The sequence below is a fragment of the Heteronotia binoei genome, unplaced genomic scaffold (genome assembly GCF_032191835.1).
Source record: "Heteronotia binoei isolate CCM8104 ecotype False Entrance Well unplaced genomic scaffold, APGP_CSIRO_Hbin_v1 ptg001301l, whole genome shotgun sequence".
Lineage (NCBI taxonomy): Eukaryota > Metazoa > Chordata > Lepidosauria > Squamata > Gekkonidae > Heteronotia > Heteronotia binoei.
Genome location: NW_026800229.1, coordinates 98,913 through 123,845, shown reverse-complemented (window position 1 = coordinate 123,845; position 24,933 = coordinate 98,913). Strand labels below are relative to the sequence as shown.

The following is a 24,933-nucleotide window of genomic DNA, read 5'->3' as shown; positions in this document are numbered from 1 at the left end:
ATCTGGAGAGCCAAACAGCAGAGGGACAGACAGGACACTTCAAACGAAAGCACAAGCGGCTGCCCCTGAGAAGGGCTCAGCCGCCCACAGACTACCCCAAAGCACCCCCCACACAGCGGCCAGTCAGGCAATGCTGCCCCCCACATCTTTGAGGACAAACAGAATTGGGCCACTTCTTGCCCAAAGCGTGGCCTGATGAAGAGTAGGCAGCCCAGGCGCTGCTACCGAAGGCGGCTCGGGAGGGGAGGGACCCTCGGGGGCCTGATGACACCCCCCCCCCCGCCGCTCAGCAGCACGGGGGCTTCAGGCAGTGGGCATGCGGTCAGCCACCAGCTTGCCCCGCGGGCTGCTCAACCCCTCGGTCACCACGGCCCAGCCCCGGCCTCGCGGGGGGGAGCAGAGCCCGTGTGGCCCGCAGCAGCCGGCCCTCCTCGGCCAGGGAGACCGCCGGGACCTTCACGCAGCAGCCCTCGCCCGTGGCTGCTGGTGCCCCCCAGGTAGGGCCTGTGGAAGCCCCGCACCGTGGCGCTCCGGGGCCCGGGCCAGCCAGCAGGAACTGCCCTCGCCCTCGGGGAGCCCAAGGCCTCGCCCACCCGAAGGCCCAGCGAGGGAAGGGCCCCCCAGTGTCCCCTCTTCCCCACTGCCCGGGCATGGAAGAGGGGCGCGGGGTCTCCAGCCGGCGGCCTCAGCAGCAGGCAGACTGGCTCGGGCTCCCTCCGGCTGGCAGTGCCCTCCTCTTCCTCCCCCCTTCTCCCGGGAGGCGTCTTGTTGCGCCGCTCTTGTCCCCCGGGCAGGCCTGGTGGGTGGAGGGAAGCGCGCCCAGGGGAGGGGGAGGGCAGGCGAGCAGCTCTGCAGGGGGCACAGCCTCGGGGCCTGCCCAGCACGTGCCCCAGGGCCTGGATCCGGCTCACTGCCGCTTGCACCGCCCGCTCAGGGGCCTCCTGGACGGCGGTCAGCTCCTCCCGGGCCTGCCGCAGCACAGCTCCCAGGGCATCTTGCAGAGAGCGCCGCGCAGGCTCCAGGCTCTCCGGGGGGCGCTGCTGCCAAGACCGCAGCAGGGCCCGCACCAAGGGGGGGGGGCGCGCCGGGCCTCCAGAGATGCCCAACAAGGCCATAAGAAGTCAGCACCAAGCCTGAGACCCCCGAGTTTTATTCCTGGGGGGCGGAAGAACTTTGCCTCAAACTTTGTTGCTGCTGCTCCCGCCCCCCCCCCCCCCGCCATCCACCTAGATGGATAAAAGTTCCCTTTGTCCTTGAGCTGGGGGACAAGGCGGGGGGGGGGGGGCGCTGCCAGCCTCTCCTGGCGGGGGGGGGGGGATTCGGCCCAGGGGCTCCTTCCTTCAAAGCCGGGTCCCGACTGGCCCAGGAGGCTTCAGGCGCGGGGGGGGGCAGGTGTTGTGATGAGGAGCGACCCCTCCCTCTCCCCCCCCCCCCCGTGGGCTGTGCTGGGATGGAGTCTGCCCGGGAGGCTCCGGGAGGGGGGGCGGCCAAAGAAATGCCCCCCTCCCTCCTGCCACTGGTGGGCTCGCGGCTCTGCGCTCCCTTCTGCCCCTCCCTGGTGCAGTCCGGAGAAAGGGGGGACCGGACCTGCCCCCCACCAAGGAGGGACTCGCTCGCTGCACCCAGGCGCCCCCGACGTCTCCTTCTGGGCAGACCCCAGGGGCCCCTGCACGACGCCCACTTGGTTGCCGGGGGTGAAAGGGGGGCCTGGGGGGGTCCCTCGGCCGGCAGGGGAAATGGAGGAGGGGGGAGGGGGCGTTCCTGGCTGCCTGGCTTCTCCACACCCCCCCCCCCCCGGGGCGAAGAGCGAGAGGCCAGCAGGCCGCGACCCCCCCCCCCCCTTGTGCGGCCTGACTTTGCCCCTGCTGCCCCCGGGGGACAGCGCCCCGGACTCCGAGAGCCGCCCGCGGGAGACCCTTCTGGCGGGAACCCCCTGCCTGCCCCCCCTCAACGCACACGGGCGGGTCGCGGCCTCGGGGGGGGGAAGACCCCAGGCCCCCTCCCCTCCCCCTCCCGCGCTCTTGCCTGGCTTCGCACGTCTGCTGGATCGGGGCCCTGGCCGCCCCCTTTCCCCCCTCCGCCGCCGCGCGCTCCCCCCACTCCGGCTCCGGTGTCAGTTCATCAATATCTCATGAGCGGCGCCGGCGCAAGCTCCTCCGGGACTGGGGGGGGGGGGGTGGCCCCTTCCCTTGGCCTTCCGGATGGGAAGCCTTGCCGCCTGCGGGGGGGGGGGGGCATTCCCTGCTGGGAAGTCAGTCCTGACTTTTGGCAGCCCCGTGAACAGAGAGGTGGGGAGGGGGTTCTCTCCCCCCCCCATGAGAGAGCGGCCCCCACGCTTGTTGGCGCACTTTGCAAATCCCCTGGGCCAGAAGGGGTGCCCCCAAGCGAGCTCAGACTTCCTAGAGAGCTTGCAGAGCCTTTGTCCATCAACACAGAAGGGACCTCCGGGGTCATCCAGTCCAACCCCCTGCACAATGCAGGAAACTCACAAACACCTCCCCCTAAATTCACAGGATCTTCATTGCTGTCTGATGGCCATCTAGCCTCTATTGAAAAACCTCCAAGGAAGGAGAGCCCACCACCTCCCAAGGAAGCGGTTCCACTGAGGAACCGAGCTAACGGTCAGGAAGTTCTTCCTCATGTTGAACCGGGAACTCTTCCAGACCTCTTGGTGGACAGGAGACTGGAGGAGGGCAAATGCCATCCCAATCTTCAAAAAAGGGAGGAGGGAGACCCAGGAAACTGCGGGCCGGTCAGTCTGGCCTCTGTCCCAGGGAAGATCCTGGAGCAGATCTTAAAGGGATCAATCTGTGAGCACCAAAAAGAGAATTTGGTGATCCAAGTTATGGGGAGGACGACGGCTCAGTGGTAGAGCCTCTGCTTGGTAAGCAGAAGGTCCCAGGTTCAATCCCCGGCATCTCTAACTAAAAGGGTCCAGGCAAATAGGCATGAAAAACCTCAGCTGGAGACCCTGGAGAGCCATGAATGGGGCTGTGGCTCAGTGGTAGAGCATTTGCTTGGGAAGCAGAAGGTCCCAGGTTCAGTCCCCGGCATCTCCAGCTAAAAAGGGTCCAGGCAAATAGGCGTGAAGAACCTCAGCTGGAGACCCTGGAGAGCCATGAATGGGGCTGTGGCTCAGTGGTAGAGCATCTGCTTGGGAAGCAGAAGGTCCCAAGTTCAATCCCTGGCATCTCCAACTCAAAAGGGTCCAGGCAAGGAGGCGTGAAGAACCTCAGCTGGAGAGCTGCTGCCAGTCTGAGTAGACAAGACTGACTTGGATGGACTGAGGGGGGTCTGATTCAGTAGGAGGCAGCTTCATATATTCATATCCAGGGGAGTCAGCGTGGATTCTTCCCTAACAGGTCCTGCCAGACCAGCGCCATTTCCTTCTTTGATGGAGTGAGGAGCTCACCGGATCAAGTTGAAGTTGTTTTCCTGGATTTCAGTACAGCTTTTGACAGGGCTGCCCATGATGTTCTGAAGGGTAAACCAGAGGACTGTGGACTGGGCTCTAGAGAGGGAGGTGGATGGATGGGAAGTGCTTGGAGAACCGCACTCCAAGACAGATCCAAGTGGGCAGCTGTGTTGGTCTGAAGCAGTAGAACAAAGAAGGAGTCAAGGTGCATTACATTCTGAATAAAACTTTGTTAGTCTTAAAGGTGAAACTTGACTTCTACTTTGTTCTATGCACTCAAAGAGTCGTTGTCAAAAGCCTTGCCTTGGAAGGTGTCCAGTGGGGGGGGGGGGAGCACAGGGCTCTCTTTTGGGCCCGGTTCTTTTCAATATCTTTTAATCAGGAATCTGGATGAGGGTGTGGAGGGGCTGCTCATTAAATTTGCAGATGACATCAAATTGGGAGGAGCAGCAAACACATCAGAAGATGGAGTGAGAATTCAGTAAGACCTGAAAGTGAGTGGAAGTGAACAAGATGCAATTTAACAGGGATAAGTGCCGAGTTCTACATCTGGGTGACAAAAATGGGAAACATAATACCGGATGGGGGAAGCACTTCTGGGTAGCAGCGTGAGTGAACAAGCTCTTGGGGTACAGGTGGACCATAAGTTAAATATGAGCAGCCAGTGAGATGCAGCGACAAAAAGGGCTAATGCCATCTTGGGGTGTTATCCAGAGAGGCAGAACATCCAGATCACAAGATGTCCTAGTGCTGCACAGCTCATGGTTCAGGCTGCCCCTGGAGTCTTGTGTGCAGTTCTGGAGGCCTCCCTTCAAGAAGGAGGTGGGCAGGATGGGGCGGGTGCAGAGGAGAGCGAGGAGGAGGATCAGGGGCCTGGAGACCAAGCAGCCCCAGCAGGAGAGGCTGGGGAGGTTTTAACTGGAAGGTAGCAAATGTCACCCCCATCTTTAAAAAGGGTTCCAGAAGAGATCCAGGAAACTACAGGCCAGTCAGTCTGACTTCAATACCAGGAAGGTTGCTAGAAAGCATTATCAAGGACAGAATGAGTAGGCACATTGATGAACACGAGTTATTGAGGAAGACTCAGCATGGGTTCTCTAGGGGAAGATCTTGCCTCACTAACCTGTTACATTTCTTTGAGGGAGTGAACAAACTTGTGGACAAAGGAGACCCGATAGATGTTGTTTACCTTGACTTCCAGAAAGCTTTTGATAAAGTTCCTCATCAAAGGCTCCTTAGAAAGCTTGAGAGTCATGGAGTAAAAGGACAGGTCCTCTTGTGGATCAAAAACTGGCTGAGTAATAGGAAGCAGAGAGTGAGTATAAATGGGCAGTCTTCGCAGTGGAGGACGGTAAGCAGTGGGGTGCCGCAGGGCTCGGTACTGGATCCCATGCTCTTTAACTTGTTCATAAATGATTTGGAGTTGGGAGTGAGCAGAGAAGTTGCCAAGTTTGCAGATGACACTAAATTGTTCAGGGTGGTGAGAACCAGAGAGGATTGTGAAGCACTCCAAAGGGATATGTTGAGGCTGGGTGAGTGGGTGTCAACGTGGCAGATGCGGTTCAATGTGGCCAAGTGCAAAGTAATGCACATTGGGGCCAAGAATCCCAGCTACAAATACAAGTTGATGGGGTGTGAACTGGCAGAGACTGACCAAGAGAGAGATCTTGGGGTCATGGTAGATAACTCACTGAAAATGTCAAGACAGTGTGCGATTGCAATAAAGAAGGCCAATGCCATGCTGGGAACTATTAGGAAGGGAATTGAAAACAAATCAGCCAGTATCATAATGCCCCTGTATAAATCGATGGTGCGGTCTCATTTGGAGTACTGTGTGCAGTTTTGGTCGCCGCACCTCAAAAAGGATATTATAGCATTAGAGAAAGTCCGGAGAAGGGCAACTAGAATGATTAAAGGGCTGGAACACTTTCCCTATGAAGAAAGGTTGAAACGCTTGGGACTCTTTAGCTTGGAGAAACGTCGCCTGCGGGGTGACATGATAGAGGTTTACAAGATAATGCATGGGATGGAGAAAGTAGAGAAAGAAGTACTTTTCTCCCTTTCTCACAATACAAGAACTCGTGGGCATTTGATGAAATTGCTGAGCAGTCAGGTTAAAACAGATAAAAGGGAGTCCTTCTTCACCCAAAGGGTGATTAACATGTGGAATTCACTGCCACAGGAAGTGGTGTCGGCTACAAGCATAGCTAGCTTCAAGAGAGGATTGGATAAAAATATGGAGCAGAGGTCCATCAGTGGCTATTAGCCACAGTGTGTATATACATATATATACACTGTGGGTATATAATTATTTTTTTTTGCCACTGTGTGACACAGAGTGTTGGACTGGATGGGCCATTGGCCTGATCTAACATGGCTTCTCTTATGTTCTTATGAGGTTCAGTCTGGAGAAGAGTAGGGCAGGGGACAGAATGGCTCTCTTGAAGGCTGCAAAGGGCTGTCCCTTAGAGGAGGGCAAGGAGCTGTTCCACTTGGCAGCCAAGGACAGGACCCAAAGCGATGGGCTCAAATTACAAGCAGAAAAGTACCGGCTGGCTATTAGGAAAAGGTTTTTAACAATAAAGTTGTCTGACAGTGGAATCAGCCACCAAGGGAGGTGGTGAGCTCCCCCCCCACACACACACACATGCACACTGGCAATCTTTTAAGCAGTGGCTGGACAAACACTCTCTAGATTGATCCTGCGTTGAGCAGGGGAGGTTGGACTAGGTGGCCTGTATGGCCCACGCCAACTCTATGATTATACAAAAACCACACCCACCCCACCCACTACCATGCTGATTCCCCAAGACCACACCTCCTTGCCCCAATTACAGACAGACAGACAGGTGGAGAGACAGCACTCACTCTACCACCAGAAGTGGCAACCTCTTCAGAATAAGATGACATTGGATTTATATCCTGCCCTCCACCCTGAATCAGAGTCTCAGAGCAGCTCACAATCTTCTTTATCTTCCTCCCACCAACAGACACCCTGTGAGGTGGGTGGGGCTGAGAGGGCTATCACAGCAGCTCTCCTTTCAAGGACAACTCCTGCAAGAGCTCTGGCTGACCCAAGGCCATTCCAGCAGCTGCATGTAGAGGAGTGAGGAATCAAACCTGGTTCTCCCAGAGAAGAGAGCTCTGGCTGACCCAAGGCCATTCCAGCAGCTACAAGTGGAGGAGTGGGGAATCAAACCCAGTTCTCCCAGATAAGAGAGCTCTGGCTGACCCAAGGCCATTCCAGCAGCTGCAAGTAGAGGAGGGGGGAATCAGACCCGGTTCTCCCAGATAAGAGAGCTCTGGCTGATCCAAGGCCATTCCAGCAGCTGCAAGTGGAGGAGTGGGGAATCAAACCCGGTTCTCCTAGATAAGAGAGCTATGGCTAACCGAAGGCCATTCCAGCAGCTGCAAGTGGAGGAGTGGGGAATCAAACCCGGTTCTCGCAGATAAGAGAGCTCTGGCTGACCCAAGGCCATTCCAGCAGCTGCAAGTGGAGGAGTGGGGAATCAAACCCGGTTCTCCCAGATAAAAGAGCCCTGGCTGACCCAAGGCCATTCCAGCAGCTGCGAGTGGAGGAGTGAGAAATCAAACCTGGTTCTCCCAGATAAGAGAGCTCTGACTGACCCAAGGCCATGCCAGTAGGTGCAAGTGGAGGAGTGGGGAATGAAATCCCGTTCTCCCAGATAAGAGTCCACACACTTCACCACCGCACCAAACGGGCTCTCTTCAGGGGTCCCCCCTTGGGGGCTGGTCCCTGGGTGGAGATGAAGGCAGGAGGGGGGGCTTTGTGACATCACAGCCTGGGCCAGTGGGGCTGAGGGGCCTCTGTCTTCCCTCCCTCCCTCCCAGCCCATGCCCAGCTTCTCTCCCCCTCCCCTGGATCCTGCTAGAGTGCAAGATGGATGGTGGGATCCAGACCCTGGAGCTTGGGGAGGCCGATGCCAGCTGGGAGCTCATCAGGGACAAGGTGAGGAGGAGCTGTTCCCCCACACCCACCTCTTGGAGGTGCTCCAGAAACAAAACCACCTTCATGGCACTCTCTGAGAGTGGCGCTTAGCCACAGCATATTGTTGGAACTGTCTGAGGCTCTGTATTCTTGGTGCTTGTGGGGCACAGTGGGAGGGCTTCTAGTGTCCTGGCCCCACTGATGGACCTCCTGATGGCACCTGTTTTTTTGGCCCCTGTGCGACAGTGTTGGACTGCATGGGCCATGGACCTGATCCAACATGGCTTCTCTTCTGTTCTTATGTCTGGGGCAGGTATGCTCTGTATTCTTGGTGCTTTGTGGGGCACAGTGGGAGGGCGTCTAGTGTCCTGGCCCCACTGGTGGACCTCATGATGGCCCCTGGGTTTTTTGCCCACTGTGTGACACCGAGTGTTGGACTGCAGGGCCATTGGCCTGATCCAACAGGGCTTCTCTTATGTTCTCTTATGCCAAGCGTCCTGCTCACGAGAAGCTGCCACTCCTTGCCTGGCAGGAAAAGGGGCACACAGACAGTCCCCCAAAGCGGCAAGTAACGGGGGATGCCGATTAGCAGGGGCCAAATACTCTCAAGGAACAGCGCTGGTAGCAGAACCCAGCACCAGGCAATCCAACCTTCTGCCTGTAGAGGGCAGAAAAGGGCAACTGAAATGATTAAGGGAAACGTTTCGTGTCCAGATCACACAAAGTGATGGTAAGACCTCACCTGGAGTATTGTGTTCAGTTGTGGGCACCACATTTTAAGGATATAGACAAACTGGAGGTCCTTTCCAACGGTATGATTAGGGCTCTTAGAGCAGAAACGACGACTGGGGGGTGACATGATAGAGGTTTACAAAATTATGCATGGAATGGAGAAGGCCAAGAAAGAAGTATTCTCTTTCTCACAAGAACTTATGGACACTCAATGAAATTGTTTAGCAATAGGCTTAGAATAGATCAAAGAAAGTCCTTCTTCAGCCAGAGTAATTCACTGCCACAGGAGGTGGTGGCAGCTACAGGCATAGAGAGATTCAAGAGGAGACTGGATCAACACATGGAGCAGAGGTTCATCAGTGGCTATTAGCCACAGCTTACCATTGGAACTCTCTGTGAGTGATGCTCTGTATTCTTGGTGCTGAGGGGGGCAACAGTGGGAGGGCTTCTAGTGGCCCCACTAATGGACCTCCAAATGGCCCCTGGGTTTTGGGCACTGTGTGACTCAGAGTGTTGGGCTGGATGGGCTATTGGCCTGATCCAACATGGCTTCTCTTATGTTCTTATGTCTGGGGCAGTGATGGTCTGTATTCTTGGTGCATGGGATGGACAACAGTGGGAGGGCTTCTAGCGCCCTGGCCCCATTGATGGACCTCCTGATGGCACCTGAGTTTTTTGGCCACCGTGTGACACAAAGTGTTGGACTGGAGGGGCCACTGGCCTGATCCAACAGGGCTTCTCTTATGTTCTTATGTGACACAGAGTGTTGGACTGGAGGGGCCAGTGGCCTGATCCAACAGGGCTTCTCTTATGTTCTTATGTGACACAGAGTGTTGGACTGGAGGGGCCACTGGCCTGATCCAACAGGGCTTCTCTTATGTTCTTATGTGACACAGAGTGTTGGACTGGATGGGCCAGTGGCCTGATCCAACATGGCTTCTCTTATGTCCTTATAGACAGCTTCAAGAGTAGACTGGATAAACATATGGAGGTCCTTCAGTGGCTATTATGTATTGTTGTAACTCTGTCTGGGGCAGAGATGCTCTGTATTCTTGGTGCTGGCGGGGGGGGGGGGGCAGTGGGAGGGCTTCTAGTGTCCTGGCCCCACTGATGGACCTTCTGATGGCATCTGAGTTTTTGGCCTGTGTGACACAGTGTTGGACCAGATGGGCCATTGGCCTGATCCAACATGGCTTCTTTTAGGTTCTGAAGTTTGGGGCAGGGATGCTCTGTATTCTTGGTGCTTGGGGGAAGGGCGCAACAGTAGGAGGGCTTCTAGTGTCCTGGCCCCACTGGCGGACCTCCTGATGACACCTGGGGGTTTTTGGCCACTGTGTAACATAGAGTGTTGGACTGCCACAGCTGCGGGGGCCTCCCTGCAGTTCAGTCTTGCCCTCCAAAGCAAGCCCCGCCCCTGGGCCCTCCTGAAGGAGCCAAAGGAAGAATTGGGCCTCAGTGCTGTAGGCCTGGCCTGAAGAGAGACTTGCCCCCCTCGCTCTCTCCCTGAGGGGCCACTACCTCCACCATCCCCCCCCTCACCCCTTCAGCTCTCCTTTCTGCAGAAGCCTCACTGAGCCTGAAGCACACCCCCCCTGCTGTTGTTACTATGGTCACATGCATTCAATGACATCACAGCAGCTCAGCCAATGGCGCACAACAGGACTGTCAAAAGACAGACTTGCCCCCCCGGGAGGCGCTGGTGAGCCCCCTCTCCTTTCTCGCACAGGTGATTGAGGAGCGCTTCGGGCCAACGGTGGTGCCGGTCCCCTTCCTGGAAGACGCAGCCTCCTACGACCTGCTGACCGTCCTGATCAAGAAGCCCCAGCTGGGCCAGAGCCTCCTGCGCCGGCCGCGGTGCCTGGTGCCTGTCGGGCCCCTGGAGAACCTGCTGGACGGAGCCACGGCCGCCCGGGAGCTGACCCACTGCACCCGCGAGTACAACGCCCGGGTGCGGGGGGAGTCCCGCTACGAGGAGACGCGGCTGGTGGACGGGGCCCTGCGGCACATCCACCTGACCATGGCCGGCGTCCACAAGAAGGTGGCCTTCCTGGTGCTGCGGCCCGGAGCGGTGGCCCTGCGCCCGGACCTGCCCTGGCTGCGGGGACAGAGCAGCCTCTACGTGATCTACGAGGTCTTCTACTGCAGCAGCCTCAGCCTGGCCGTGGCCCAGGGGGCCGAGCACCGTGCCCTGCAGCTGGAGCGGCCCCTCCCCGTGGCCTTCTCCTGCCTCAAGTTCGCCCTCAGCAGCAAGGGGGTGCTGGGCTCCCAGAAGCCCATGGGCCACAGCCTCCCCGCCAAGGCCGCCTGGGTGAGGATGGCCGTCCTGGAGGCCCCCGCCCTGCCGCTGCAGCAGCTGCCCCTGCCCAAAGAGGGCGCCGGTGGGCGCAGGCGATGGAGGCCCCTGGGCAGGCCCTCCCGCACCCTGGCAGGTAAGGAGAAGGCGGTGGGGCAGGGCGGGAGTGGCTGGGTGGGCCCCCAGGCCGGGGGAGGAGCCTCAACAGGGCCCGCCCACCAAAGCTGCCGCTGCCTCCTCCAGGCCGGGGGACTGGCCGCTGTCGTCTGTCCAGGCCTCTCCCCCTGCTGCTCACAGGCCTGGCTGGCAGTGCCCTGGCGGCCCAGAGAGGCTGGCAGGGCCGGGCGTGCTTTCCAGGGGCAAGGAGAGGGGCACCTCGCAGCCAGGGCCCTCCAGCGGTGAGGGGGAGGGGGTCCTGCCAAAGCAGCAGCCCGGAGGCCACACTCTGCTGGTGCCCCAGATGGCAAGGGGAGGAGGCTCTGGGGTTGCCACTCCAGGCCTGGGGGGCTCTGTGCCCACGGCCGGATTAATGATTAGGCCATGAAAGCACCAGCCTTTGGGCCCCCACACCAGCTCTTGCCCCTGCTGACAGCTCTCCCAGCCACTGAGCTGCTCTTGGCCCGACTTGCCTGGTGCGGCTGCTGCTGGCATCATCGCCAAGGCCCTCTCCCCACAGCTTTGTCCAAGGGGCTTTGGAGGAGGGGCCTGCAGCGTGGCCAATCAGACAGAGATCATTTGCAAGCCCCCCCCCCCGCCCCCCAGGGCTTAACTGGCACTTCCTTTGCCCTTGACTGCCCAGGCTGACCGATTGGGGCACCCGCTCCCCTTGCTTGGGCCTTGCAGCAGCGCCGGAGAAGCCCTCCCTGCCTCCACGGCTGCAGCCCAACTATTTCCACCGCTGCTGCTTCCGGCCCACAAACTCCAGCCCTCCCCGGGAGCGGCAGAGTCCCAAGCCTGGCGGCCCAGGGCTTGGCAAGAAAGCCGCTCCTTCCGCAGCCCCCTACCAGGAGCTCCAGCAAATCCCACCCCCAGCAGGCAAGGGCTGCACCGCCCACCGGCTAAGCCACAGCCCCCCCCCCCCAACATCCAGCCCTCTCCCTCCTCACCTGCAGAAGAGCCCCAAGGCCGGGAAAGAAAAGACCCCCCCCCAAGGCAGCAGGGCCTGGAGTTCATGTGGTGGGAGCTGCCGCCACACATCCATACAGTTGGAGGGGGGGGTTGAAAGGATGGGTCTGGCCCCCCGGCCCCTCTGTAGCTACGGGCCTGAACAGGGCCTGACCATGCCTTATGCCCCAGAGCCCCTTCAGGCTGCTCGGGCCGACTGTTCAACGCAGAGCCAGGGCTGCAGATAGAGGTAACCCCCACAGGCTGGGCCCCAGCAGAGCCAGGCATCCTCCCCTCCCCTCACCTCCCAGGCCAAGGCAGGGGCTGGCCTCCTTTTCTTCCCCAGCCCAAACTGCATTGCCACCCTCTCTGCCCTGGCAGCAGCTGGTACGGTCTTGGCACCTTGCAGGCAAAAGAAGGCACAGCCCAACTGGGTCCGAGCTCAACTGGCCAATGGGGGGACAGCAGGCCTCACACGCCTGTGCAGGAGGAGAGATTCGCATTCAGGGCTCGCCTACGCAAGCCAGGCTGGAAACTCCTGGCTGGCTGGGAGGAGGTGAAGGAGAGGCTGGCGAGCAGCCGCAGCACCTGACCCCGCCCCTCCCACATCTCTATCCACAGGAAAGTGGCCCTTCAAGCGGCAGCGGCCCCGGCTGGGCACCTCCAGCACCAGCCTGGGAGACCCGGACAAGCACTCCATGGCCCTGCCCCTCCTGGGGGGCACCACGGCCGAGAGCGACACGGAAGAGTGAGCGAGCGAGGGAGGGAGCCAGCCACCCGCAGCACAGACAATAAAGGCCTTTGCAGACGAGGAGGAGGATGATGCCCCACGCCCACTGGGGAGGGGGGAAGGGGGGCCTTAGAATCATAGAGTTGAAGGGACCCCCAGGGTCGTCTAGTCCAACCCCCTGCACAATGCAGGAAACACACAAACACCTCCCCCTAAATCCACAGGATCTTCATTGCTGTCAGATGGCCATCCAGCCTCTGTTGAAAGAGGAAAGAGAGCCCCCCACCTCCCGAGGAGGAAGCCTGTTCCACTGAGGAATCACTCTAACGGTCAGGAAGTTCTTTGTAATCGCAGAATCATAGAGTTGGAAGGGACCTCTAGGGTCATCTAGTCCAACCCCCTGCACAATGGAGAAAGTAGAGAAAGAAGTACTTTTCTCCCTTTCTCACAATACAAGAACTCGTGGGCATTCGATGAAATTGCTGAGCAGTCCGCTTAAAACGGATAAAAGGAAGTACTTCTTCACCCAAAGGGTGACTAACATGTGGAATTCACTGCCACAGGAGGTGGTGGCGTCCACAAGCATAGCCACCTTCAAGAAGGGGTTAGATAAAAATATGGAGCAGAGGTCCATCAGTGGCTATTAGCCACAGTGTGTGTGTGTGTGTGTGTGTATATATATATATATATATATATATATATATATATATTTGGCCGCTGTGTGACACAGAATGTTGGACTGGATGGGCCATTGGCCTGATCTAACATGGCTTCTCTTATGTTCTTACAATGCAGGAAACCCATAAATACCTCCCCCTAGATTAACAGGACCTTCATTGCTGTCAGATGGCCAACTAGCCTCTGTTTAAAAACCTCCAGAGAAGGAGAGCCCACCACCTCCCAAGGAAGCCTCTTCCACTGAGGAACTACTCTGTCATGAAGTTCTTCCTAATATTTAGCAGGAAACTCTTGATCTAATTTCAACCCACTGGTTCTGGTCCTTCCTTCCGGGGCCACAGAAAACAATTCCACCCCATCCTCTCTAGGACAGCCCTTCAAGGACTTGAAGATGGTGATCCTATCACCTCTCAGCCGCCTCCTCTCCAGGCTAAACATCCCCAGCTCCTTCAAACTTTCCTCATAGGACTCGGTCTCCAGACCCCTCACCATCTTCGTCGCCCTCCTCTGGACCCGTTCCTGCTTGTCTAGATTCTTCTTAAAATGTGGTGCCCAAATCTGAACACAAGACTCCAGGGGAGGTCTTAGCAGAGCAGAGTGAAGTGATACCATCACTTCACGTGATCTGGACACTAGACTTCTGTTGATACAGCCCAAAACCGCATTTGCCTTTTTAGCCACCGCATCACGCTGTTGACTCATGTTCAGCGTATGATCCACTAAGACCCCTAGATTCTTTTTGCACAGACTACTGCTAGGACAAGTCTCCCCCACCCTATAACCCTGCATTGGATTTTTCCTACCTAAATGCAGAACTTTACATTCCTCCCTGTTAAAATCCATTTCGCCCCGTTCCCCACTTCTCCCTGCCTCAGCTCCGCTTGGGCCAGAGTCCCGCTTCAGCCCCCCGGCCTGAAGGATCGGAAGGGCAGCTCGGAGGGCAGCAAGGCAGGCCCAGGACAGAGGCCCACCCCCTCCCCAGCTGAGAGGAGGGCAGAGCAGGGGGTGGGCGGGCACGGCCGCTCAGCCACAGACCCCCTGGCGCCACTGGCCTGGGGGGGAGCACAAACCCACCCGCTGTGCCGGAGAGGGGGGAAGAGGGCAGGGCTGCAGCAGAGCATGCCCACCATGCGCTATTCAGAAGGGGGGGTGAGATGGGGGTCAAGTGGCAAGGCTTGCTACTAGGTGGGGCAGCGGCCTGCCTGGGAGGAATTCAGTTCCCACCCCCCCGCCACGCACACCCAAAATGCAGGCGACAGAGAGAGGCTCTTTTATACACATTGCAACAAGTTCTCCAGAGAAAACATTCATTCCCAATAAATTAAAAAGGTCCTTGTGTGTCCTGGGGTGGAGTTTTAAAAAGAGGGGCTGGCACAGTGCCCCCCCCCGACAGAGGTGCCCCCCGGCCCCCCCATTAGTGCAGGCTGGGCAGTGCCAAGCCGAGGAGGGGGGGAGGGAGGGGGGGGAGGATTCCAGTTAAAAGTGCCTCCCTGGCAGTTACCGGGGGGGGGACGACACGGGAGAAAGTCCGCAGGCCCAGCCCGGTCACTCCTCGGGGGGCTCCAGCAGGAAGGGGGAGGTGACGGCGTGGCCCTGGGAAATGGCGGCCAGCTCCTTGAGGAACTCGCTGAAGATGACGGCGCAGTAGACGGCGTTCTTCACCCGCAGCGCCTCGCTCTGCTTCTCGGCCGAGGTGCGGAAGAGGGAGGCCCCCGCCAGGACGTGCATCACCTGCCCCTCCCTCATGTGCTGAAAGGCCAGCTGAGCCGCCTGCCGGGCCCGCGTGGGGCTCTGGGTGTGGCGCATGAGCAGCTCCCCGATCGACGGCTTCCGGCTCTTCACTGCGGGGAGAGAGAAAGAGCGCCCGTTGCACCCGCTGCCCTGGACCCCTCCGCCTCCCCCTCTCTGCCCTGTAGGGATCCCCCCCGGAGTCCTCCATCCAGCCCAGGGGCCCCACAACTGCAGGATCAAGCCCCCCACACCCAGGGAGGGCGGGGAAGAAGAAGACGGATGCTTTCGACCCCGCCCTCCTCTCCGATCAGTGTGGCTCACAATCCCCTATATCTTCTCCTGCCCTTTCAAGGACAACCTCTGCCAGAGCTACGGCTGACACAAGGCCATTCCAGCAGCTGCAAGGGCAGGAGGGGGGGGGGATCAAACCTTGTGAGGTGGGTGGGGCTGAGAGGGCTCACACAGCAGCTGCGCTTTCAAGGACAGAGTCTCAGAGCGGCTCACAATCTCCTTTCCCTTCCTCCCCCACAACAGACACCCTGCGAGGTGGGTGGGGCTGAGAGGGCTCACACAGCAGCTGCCCTTTCAAGGACAGTCTCAGAGCAGCTCACAATCTCCTTTCCTTTCCCCCCCCAACAGACACCCTGTGAGGTGGGTGGGGCGGAGAGAAGACTGCAGGTTTCCACCCCGCCCTCCTCTCTGATCAGAGTCCCAGAGCGGCTCACCATCTCCATCTTCTCCCCCCACAACAGACACCATGTGAGGTGGGTGGGACTGAGAGGACTCTCACAGCAGCTGCCTTTTCAAGAACAACTCTGCAAGAGCTCTGGCTGACCCAAGGTCATTCCAGCAGCTGCAAGTGGAGGAGTGGGGAATCAAACCCGGTTCTCCCAGATAAGAGTCTGCACACTTCACCGCTACACCAAACTGGCTCACAAGCCAGAAGCCCCCGTGGAATTCTGCCCGCCGCAGGCTCCCTCGGAGCCTCAGGCCAGCCGCTGCCCCCTCTGCAAGCTCTTCGAAAGGCACCAAGCAAACCCCAAGGACAGGCTCCTCCGCAATGGGGCTCAGCGCTGCCCCCCAGCTGGCGGAAGGGGCTAGAGAGTGTCAGAGCGCCACCCCGCTTCTCACCCAGGGTTTCCGACCGCCGCAAGGACGGGGCCACGTTCTGGGCATCTGACCAGTCCAGCTTGCCACGAGCGATCAGGTACTTCTTGGCTTTGAAGAGCAGGGAGGCGAAGTCCTCCTGGCTGGCCGCAAAGCGCTCGATCTTGTTCTTCACAGAGCCCAGGACCTGCCGGGCGGGGGGGAGGGAGGGGAGGGGTCAGAGGCCGGCAGGGGAGGGGGGGAGGGAGGGAGGGAGGGGTCCCAGCCCAAGGGGAGGGGCGCACCTGGAGGAGGGACTTGACGCTGGGCTGGAAGACCATGTTGGTGTTGAGCAGGAAGGAGCGCAGGAGGGGCTGCGGGTAACAGGCCAGCTGGGAGATGAGCCCCGTCAGCAGGAAGTTGACGTAGAGGGAGTTCTGCAGCATGTTCTCCAGCTTGGCAAAGAGGACGGCCACCAGGGGCCCTGCCGGCAGGCCCCACAAAGCAAGGGCATGAAGAAGAAGAAGAAGAAGAATTGCAGATTTATACCCCGCCTTTCTCTCTGAATCAGAGACTCAGAGCGGCTCACAATCTCCTTTATCTTCTCCCCCCACAACAGACACCCTGTGAGATGGGTAGGGCTGAGAGGGATCTCACAGCAGCTGCCCTTTCAAGGACAACCTCTGCCAGAGCTATGGTTGACCCAAGGCCATTCCAGCAGCTGCAGGTGGAGGAGTGGGGAATCAAGCCCGGTTCTCCCAGATAAGAGAGCTATGGCTGACCCAAGGCCATTCCAGCAGCTGCAGGTGGAGGAGTGGGGAATCAAGCCAGGTTCTCCCAGATAAGAGAGCTCTGGCTGACCCAAGGCCATTCCAGCAGGTGCAAGTGGAGGAGTGGGGAATCAAACCCGGTTCTCCCAGATAAGAGAGCTCTGGCTGACCCAAGGCCATTCCAGCAGCTGCAGGTGGAGGAGTGGGGAATCAAGCCCGGTTCTCCCAGATAAGAGAGCTCTGGCTGACCCAAGGCCATTCCAGCAGCTGCAGGTGGAGGAGTGGGGAATCAAGCCAGGTTCTCCCAGATAAGAGAGCTATGGCTGACCCAAGGCCATTCCAGCAGGTGCAAGTGGAGGAGTGGGGAATCCAACCCGGTTCTCCCAGATAAGAGTCCGCACACTTAACCACTGCACCAGATTGGCTCTGCAAGACACCCCCCCACCCCCATCCCGGACCTGCACACAAAACTGCTGCCAGAAGAGCCCTGCTGGGTCAGCCCAGGGAGGGTCCGCCTAGTCCAGCCACAGGGCGCAGGCTGAGGCCTTCCCCTGAGTGGCTCGGGAGGTGGAGGCTCCCCTCAGTCACCAGGGCTAGGAGCCGCTGAGAGACTTGGCCTTGCGTGAATCTTCCTCATCGCCCTTTTCAAGCCCCCTGCGGCCATCACAACACCCTCCGGCAGCAGATCCCACACCGGAATCGCTCTGTGTGCCAAGCAGTACTTCCTTTCGTCCGCCCTACTGCCCTCAAGTGCAGGTCCGCTCTCTCCACCCTGGGGATAAGCCTCAACCATGTCCCCAAATCATCTCTCTCTGTAACGGAAGAATCCCAGTAGAGTCCCCCACCCGCCCACTGAGCAGGCGGGCCGGCAGAGCCTCTGCAGGAAAAAGGTCTTCTTCATCCCCTCGCACTCGACCTGGGGGCCTCTGCCCTGGACTCCGCCCCCTCCCTCCCTCCCTGCCAGCCAGTCAGGAATGCAGGGGGGGGGGAGCTGGAAGACCCCAGAAGCCCTCCCCTCCGCTCTTCCCCACAGCCCGGGCCAAGGGGAGGGGCTTCCAGCCGCTGTTCTCTGGGCCGGAGAGGAGGAACGGAGGCCAGAGGGTGAGAGCCCCCTCCCCAACTGCTCCCAGATGCCCTCGCTCACCTGGGCCCGGCCGGGCTCCTGCCCCAGCAGCAGAAGGGCAGGGAGGGGGTGGGGGGCGCAGGAGAACCCGCTGAGGCAGGCGGCTGAGCATCTGCGGCTCCTCCTTCTGCAAGCCCACCCCCCCCGGTGCCCTTCCCTCCCTGCCCCCCCCCACACACCTTCCAGCAGGTCCTGCCCAGTGGCTGCCCCAGTCCTCCTCCCACCCACGGGGCAGAAAGCGGCTGGGAAATCCCACCCAACCCCCAGGGCTGCAGAAGCCTCCCCAAAGGCTCACCTGTGAAAGGCTGGCTGAGGGGCTGGCTGGGGGTCCGCGGGGGGCTGCTGATGAGTTGGGCCAGAGGGTCGGCTGGCCGAGACTGCCCTGCCCCGTCCGGGTGGGAGGAGAAGCTCCGGAAGGCCTCCTCATCGTCGTCCTCCTCCTCGTCCTGGCAGGAGAGGGGCTCGGGCGGGGGGCCAAGCGTCAACTGCTCCTCCCCTCGGCCCATCTCCTCCTGGAGCTGGTGGAGTTCAGCCGAGAACTTCTCGAGGGTGGAGGAGGCGCTGCCGCCGCCGTTCTCCAGGGGGGCCTGGGGGAGCAGGTCATCCAGGAGGGAGTCCAGGCAGGGCGGCTGTTCCCAGGCGGGCTGGGGCTGAGGGCCGGAGCCGTTCTCCACCACGCCGCCCCCCTGGGGGCACCTCCGGACCTTCTTGACGCCCGGGTCGGCGTGGGCCCCGTTGAGCAGGCCGCCGGAATCCTTGGGGCTGGGGGAGGCGGGGGGGCTGGGCCGGGCCCCCTCTGTGCCGGCTGCCTCGTGGGGCAGGCCCCGCTTTTTAGTCCGGGGGGAGGGGGGTGCGTGCCCGGGGTGCCCCCCCGGGTGGAAGGAGGTGTAGCCAAAGTGGTCGCTGTTGATGGGCAGGGAGGCGTCTGGGGGCGGGGCCAGGCTGCTGGCGCTGGGCACCTCCCCGTCGTAAGGGGCAGACCACCCGCGGCAGGCCCAGACGCAGCGCTCGATGTGGAGGCGAGCGTCCCGCAGGTACTCCAAGTAGTTCCCGTCCAGCTCGGCGACCTCCTCCCAGCGGCCAGGGCGATGGCAGGGGCTCCCCCCAGTGGGGGTCCCTGGGGAGCGGGGGGTGGGGCCTGCGGAGGCCTCCGAGCTGAAGCTGGCCTGCCGCATGAAGAAGGAGATCCGGGAGGGCGTGGAGGGCTTGGGGACAGTCACCACCGACGAGGAGTCCACACTGGGGCTGCCGTGGCCTGCAGGGAGGGGGAGGAAGAACAAGGTCAGAGGAGGAGGAGCCCATGCATGCTGGACTGCCCCAGAGATCTGTGGGGGAATGTGCAGGGCTTGGACTGCGCGGTTTAGCCCGTCTTCCCCCTGTGAGCTAAGAACAGGCAGGAGGGAGAGGAAAGCAGCCTTAAGGAATGTTAACGAGCAGGGGTCCAGTAGAAAAAGATGTGCTGGAGCTCATTTGCATACGCCACACACCCCTGACAGCACCGGAAGGTGGACTCAGTTGCATCAGCATCTGCCTCAAAATGCTTCTTGAATTATAACTGTCCTAATAAAACCTTTCTGCCGTTCTACTTTTTCAGTTACTTTCTGCAGTGTGGCCACAGTGGCACGAGGAAGTGTTCCACCTGCTTTAGACGTTGTGGTTATTTCCCCATTTTTGGAGGGGGGAAATGTTAGAACGTTTGTCCAGTCTCGGAGTTCAGCAGTTCTCCCAGGGGGTTTGAACAGCGGAGCCCAGAAGCAAGTATTGGGGGGGGGGAGGGGTTAAGAAGAAAGAGCACAATGAAATTTAGAGCAGGGATGTCCAGCTGATTTGCTACGAGGGCCGGATCTGACCTAGATGAGACCTTGCTGGCCCAGGCCATGTGGGGACCAATTTAAGATTAGGCACACAGACAAACACAATTAAATATATTTTAAAAAAACTTAAAACATCAGCAGTCGGTGGTCTTAAAGATGCTTTCTTTGTATCTCTCCCCTGGGATCCAGAGAACTGAGCAAAGGAAGCTCTGGCTCTTTCCTTCCTTCCCCAGGGGACTGGGGGGGGGGTGGCCTCAGCCAACAGAAGGAAGAGGCTTGGCTCAGTAGCTCTGCTGTGTGATTGAGAGAGCCTAGAAAAACAAGCTCTGCCTCCCCCCTTCCTCCCCAAGGGAGGAGCCTCAGCCAATGGAAAAGATAGAGGTTTTGCTCTGTAACTCCTGTGCAATTGAGCAAGCCTTGCAAAGCAAACTGTTACGCAAAAGGAAGCAAGCTATAGGGAGAAGGAAGCAGATGACAGCCAGTTGCTCGGGGGGGGCTGATAGGAGCCCTCCAGGGGCCTGATTCGGCCCCCGAACTGCATGTTTGAGACCCCTGATTTAGAGGTTCCAGAACAAGGCCTGTTAATGAGTCATCCTAGAGACCCTGGGAGGGGCCAGGGAACAGAGAGGCTAACAGGTGACTGGAAGAGGCTTCCTGGAGACCACAGGAAGAGACTCCCCGGCCTGGGCTGGCCAGGGTCAAGGGGGAAGAGGCACCTTGCAAGGGGAAGGCAGCCTTGGGATGCTGAGCCTTCAGTCTGAGGTTGGGAGCAGGCAGCTGGAACAGCCCCCAGGGTCATGAAGGCTCAGCTGAAAGGGCCTGTCCTGTCTCTGGCCATCAGAGAGGGACGCAGGATTGGTGTCTCCTTCAGCTCCAGCGCTGCACTAAAAGTTCGCTTGTGGACATTTTATTTTTAATAAATCCTTTCAGCTTGTGATGCTGGGAGTGGTTCTCTGTTCCACACAGACCCCCAGGAGGGGACAAGGCAGGCAGCAGGCCACTGGCGGTTCCCCCGAGAGAGGGAGGGAGGGAGGGAGGCACAAGGCATCTTTGGGGCTGAATGAAAAGGAAAAGAGTGCTTGTTTTAAAAAACCCCTCTCCTCCCTCCCTCCGGCCTCCATTCACAGGCAGCGCTTGCTCAACTAACACTGGCTGCCTGCCCCTCCTGCTGCCACTGCTCACCCTTGGCCCAGGTGGCGTGCTCCTCCTCGTGGTCCGGCGGGGGCAGGTTCTCCGGGCGGCAGCAGCGGGGGATCAGTGAGAGGAACTTGCTGGCTGCTTTGCCGTAGATGTCCAGCTCCTTCACCGCCCGCTTCTGGCTCAGCATGACGTGGCTGCAGGGGATCAGGTACCTGCCAGGAGGGAAGATGGAATCAGAGCGGCAGCACCCAAAGCCCCAGGAGAGGGAGGAGGGAGGGAGCCCCCAGGGGGTGGGGGCAGCTGCACAGGCAGGGAGGGGGCAGAGGGAAGGGAAGATGGCACACACCCCCCCACCACTTGGCCCAGCTGCCCTCCAGAGGAGCTCCCACTGGGCAGGGCCCCCTCCTGCTGCTGCTACGCCAGGCCCCCTTGAAGGGCACCCACCAAGGCGGGGGGGAGGGGAGGGGCTGGCTCCCTGCAGAAGCCCGGCTGGGGGGCCAGCCAGCAGAGGGCCCTACCTGAGCACCACCTGCAGCAGGACGTCCTCACAGTGGAGGCTCAGCAGAGTCCGGAAGAGGCTGAGAGACACCATGCAGAGCTGTGGGGAGGAGAGGCAGGCTCAGGAGAGACAAAGGGCCCTTCCCCAGACCGGGCCCCCGGGCCCTGCCTCATCTCCTCCTCAGCCAGGCCGGAGCCTTCACCCATCCGCTCTCCCAGGAGCTCTGGAGGGCTTCAAGGGCCCCCCCGAACTGGGGAACGGAGAGCCTTGCAAGTACAAAGCAGCCACGGCCTCCCTGTTGACCTTCCCTCCCATGGACCCCAAGAGCAATGGGTAAAGAAAGGCGCTCGGCTGGCCCCAGGCAAGCCAAGAAGGTGGCGTCTCCTCGGGGAGAGGCTGGTGCTTGGCCAGGCAGCTCTTCCCATCAGTGCCTGCAGGTGGCGCTGTCTGGAGCTGCGAGTCGCTCCGGCTCCTAGAGGGGCTCCCTGCCCTGCCCTGCTCACCCGGGAGTTGCTGGCGATGCGTCCCACCAGCGTGTCGAGGATGGTGCTGCTGTCGTGGCGGTGGAGCAGCAGGAAGCGCAGGAAGGCCTTCAGCAAGGTGGTCTCGGTGATGCTGCGCAGGAAGAGGTCCAGGTAGGCGGTGCTGGCAATCATCTCTTCGATGGAGGTCTGGCCGAGGGGGGAGGAAGCAGGACGCTCAGCAGGAGTCACCCGCCTGCCCCCCACGCAGGGCACACGGACAGCTCAGCCGGGCCAGGCCAGGCCTCCTGGCAATTTGGCCTCTGTGGACAGGCAGGCGAAGGGGACCAGCCCGAGGGCAACCCCTCCCTCCCTCCCTCCTCGCCACCAGCCTTACCTTGTGCAATGCGGGGCCCATGACGGGCACCAGAAACCCATTGTGGATGTAGTCCACCAGCTGCTTCTGTACCAGGGGATGGGCCACCTGTGGCCAGAGGGAGGGGGAGAGAGAGCACACATCAGGCCGGGGGATGCAGAGAGAGAAAGAGAGGGCGTGCCTGCCACGGGGCCTCCAGCTCCCAGCCAGTCGCCTCAAAGACAGCTTTTCCGGGCCACACCTCTGCCCCACACCTCCGGGGCACACCTCTGCCAAGGCCGCTGGTGAGGGCTTCTCCCCCATAACCGCTGGAGGGGCGCAGGCTCCTCCCCCGAGCCATAGGGGGACCCACCTGGATGACAGCATTGCAGAATTCCAAGGAGTTCATGAAGAGCACCAGGGAAGGGACCCCAATCCAGTCCTCGCGCCGCAGGAAGTGCCAGTCGTCTCCCCGGACCTCCAGCTTGCGGGGCAGAGAGGAGTAGAGGGCGCTCAGACCCGTGGCCAGGACCTGGCAGGCAGAGGAGGACAGAGGCCCCTCATCAGAAGGAGCGCAGAGAAGCAGCTCACACCTTCCGAAAGCTGCCCAGGCTTCCAAAACCTGATTTAAAGCCAGCATGGAGAGCTGTGGTTGCACAAGGCACAGAACCCACCAATGATGGACCACACAGGACAGTGGCCAAGATCCCCTCCCACCTGTGATCGGAGTGGGGGAGCACAGCCTGGCCCAAGTCCCACCCCCCACCTCTGCCTTCCCCCATAGCACATGGCAGACAGCAGCTGCTGGGGTCTCAGCCCTCAGAGAAAGGGTCCTGAGGCAGTCCTCACACCTCACTGGGGTGCCCCCCATCCTCTCGGGGGAGGGGAAGTGGCAGCAGCGGACCAGACCCACACCTGGGGGCCCGCAGAGGAGAGCAGCCTGTGGTCCAGGAAGGGGCTGTTGCAGCCCCTGAGGCCCAACCAAAGCAGCAGGGACAGATAGAATCATAGAGTTGGAAAGGACCTCCAGGGTCATCTAGTCCAACCCCTTGCACAATGCAGGAAACTCACAAACACCTCCCCCTAAATTCACAGGATCTTCATCGCTGTCAGATGGCCATCTAGCCTCTGTTTCAAAACCTCCAAGGAAGGAGAGCCCACCACCTCCTGAGGAGGAAGCCTGTTCCACTGAAGAATCACTCTAACGGTCAGGAAGTTCTTCCTAATGTTGAGCTGGAAACTCTTTTGATTTAATTTCAACCCATTGATTGTGTTCCTACCTTCTGGGGCCACAGAAAAGAATTCCACACCATCCTCTTTAGGACAGCCCTTCAAGGACTTGAAGATGGTGATCCTGTCACCTCTCAGCCGCCTCCTCTCCAGGCTAAACAGGCCCAGCTCCAGGCTTCCTTGGGAGGTGGTGAGTTCCCCTTCGGAGGTTTTTAAGCAGAGGCTGGATGGCCATCTGACAGGAAGGCTGACCCTGAGAACTTGGGCAGATCATGAGGAGGAGGGCAGGAAGGGCTGCATCAGGGCTTCATTCTCCTGGCCCTTCCAGGGAAATGCTGATTGCCACTTATGGGTCAGGCAGCAATTTTTCTCCTGGCCAGAAATCCTGGAGGGATCTCTTCTGGGCATGGAGCAGAAGTCACTGGGGGTGTGGGGCGTGGGGGGAGAAGGGCATGTGAGTTTCCTGCATTGTGCCCTGGGGGTCCCTTCTAAGCCAGCCTCTGGTGTGGGCAAGCTGTCCGGCCACTCCCACCAGCAGCCAGAATGCTCTCCCCCCCTCCCGCGGCTTACCGGGCAGAAGTAGGAGTTGTCGGTGATGTACTGGGCCACGGTGCGGCTGCCGGCGGAGATGGCCATGAGGAGGAGGAGGGCGTCACGGGCCTGCTGGCCGACCACCCCTTCGTGGTGGATGAAGGGGACGAGGAGGGAGAAGAGCAGGAGGTTGGGGGGGCCCTGCTCGGAGGGGCGGTGGAAGAAGAGCTCCAGCAGGGGGGGCTCCCGGGCCACGGAGACGCAGAGCTGGTTCAGCAGGAGCACCAGGCTGCTCTCCAGCAGGGGGGAGGCGGGCCCCGTGCAGCGGCTCAGCAGGCGCAGGAGGGGGCTGCGGACGGGCTGGTGCTGCAGGAGGGGCTGGTGCGACTGGCTGATGAGCATCTCAAAGAGCTTGAGCAGCTCCACTTTGCGCTCCTCGGGCACCTCCCACTGCAGGTGCCAGCCCAGCAGGCGCTCCAGCACCCCCTCCGAGACCACGAGCTCCAGGATGGGGCCGGTGGCTGCCCCGCCCCGAGGGCGCTCCTCCGCAAGCAGGGTCAGCATCTGGTAGGTGTTGTTCCGCACGGCGCTGAGGTCATCCGCGGCACCCTGGGCCATTCGTGTCCCTCGCTGCTCCAGGATCCTCAGCACCTGCAAGGACAGCGCCCCCCCATCAGCGCTGGAGACCACCCAGCCCCCCACCCCTCACTGCAGTGGGGGAGCCACCTGAGTAGGTCTCCCCCTCCCGTCCCCTCCCCAGGCTGCCCCTCACCTGGGCCCAGTGGTTCTTGAAGACAATGAGGCAGGTTTCGGGGTCTGCAGTCACGGGGCTCTGCAGGCTGGCCCCACGGCTGGCCCGGTGCCCCGCCACTCGGGGGTTCAGTTTGCTCAGCCAGCTCATCTTCTCCATCGGGGGGGAGGGGGAAGCCAGGGAGGGACGGGACGGCAGGCTGGTTAGAGGTCACGGGTGGCCCCCTGGCGCTCGCCAGGCTGTGCCGAGGGCAGCAGAGCGGGGCTGCTCAGGCCAGGAGGGGCAGCTGGGGCAGGGATCCGGGTCCTCCATGCTGCTCTCACGATGGGGCCAGGCTGCAGAGAGAAAGAACAGAAGAGAAGCCCTGTTGGATCACGCCAGTGGCCCCTCCAGTCCAACACTCTGTGTCACATAAGAACATAAGAGAAGCCCTGTTGGATCAGGCCAGTGGCCCCTCCAAGTCCAACACTCTGTGTCACATAAGAACATAAGAAAAGCCCTGTTGGATAAGGCCAATAGCCCCTCCAGTCCAACACTCTGG

The 24,933-nt window shown here is 60.2% G+C and overlaps 2 protein-coding genes across 3 annotated transcripts; one reads left to right on the top strand and one right to left on the bottom strand.

The window, feature by feature from the left end:
* Positions 1-1,276: 1,276 nt before the first annotated feature.
* Positions 1,277-24,567, bottom strand: FHIP1B (FHF complex subunit HOOK interacting protein 1B). 2 transcript variants are annotated; one of them, XM_060263891.1, is made up of 12 exons: positions 24,414-24,567; positions 23,681-24,292; positions 22,254-22,412; positions 21,923-22,009; positions 21,568-21,735; positions 21,084-21,163; positions 20,608-20,777; positions 17,907-18,866; positions 16,024-16,202; positions 15,764-15,926; positions 14,418-14,742; positions 1,277-1,287 (listed from the first exon to the last, which is right to left on the bottom strand). In XM_060263891.1, exons 1-11 carry the CDS (start codon positions 24,549-24,551, stop codon positions 14,447-14,449), a joined length of 3,012 nt encoding a protein of 1,003 aa, XP_060119874.1. In that variant the 5' UTR covers positions 24,552-24,567; the 3' UTR covers positions 1,277-1,287; positions 14,418-14,446. The 2 variants fall into 2 exon arrangements, with proteins under 2 accessions (XP_060119874.1, XP_060119873.1); XM_060263890.1 differs by lacking the exon at positions 1,277-1,287 and having other exon boundaries at positions 14,157-14,742.
* Positions 7,317-12,245, top strand: CUNH11orf42 (chromosome unknown C11orf42 homolog). Its single transcript, XM_060263885.1, has 3 exons — positions 7,317-7,385; positions 9,823-10,525; positions 12,115-12,245. Exons 1-3 carry the CDS (start codon positions 7,317-7,319, stop codon positions 12,243-12,245), a joined length of 903 nt encoding a protein of 300 aa, XP_060119868.1.
* Positions 24,568-24,933: the final 366 nt, after the last annotated feature.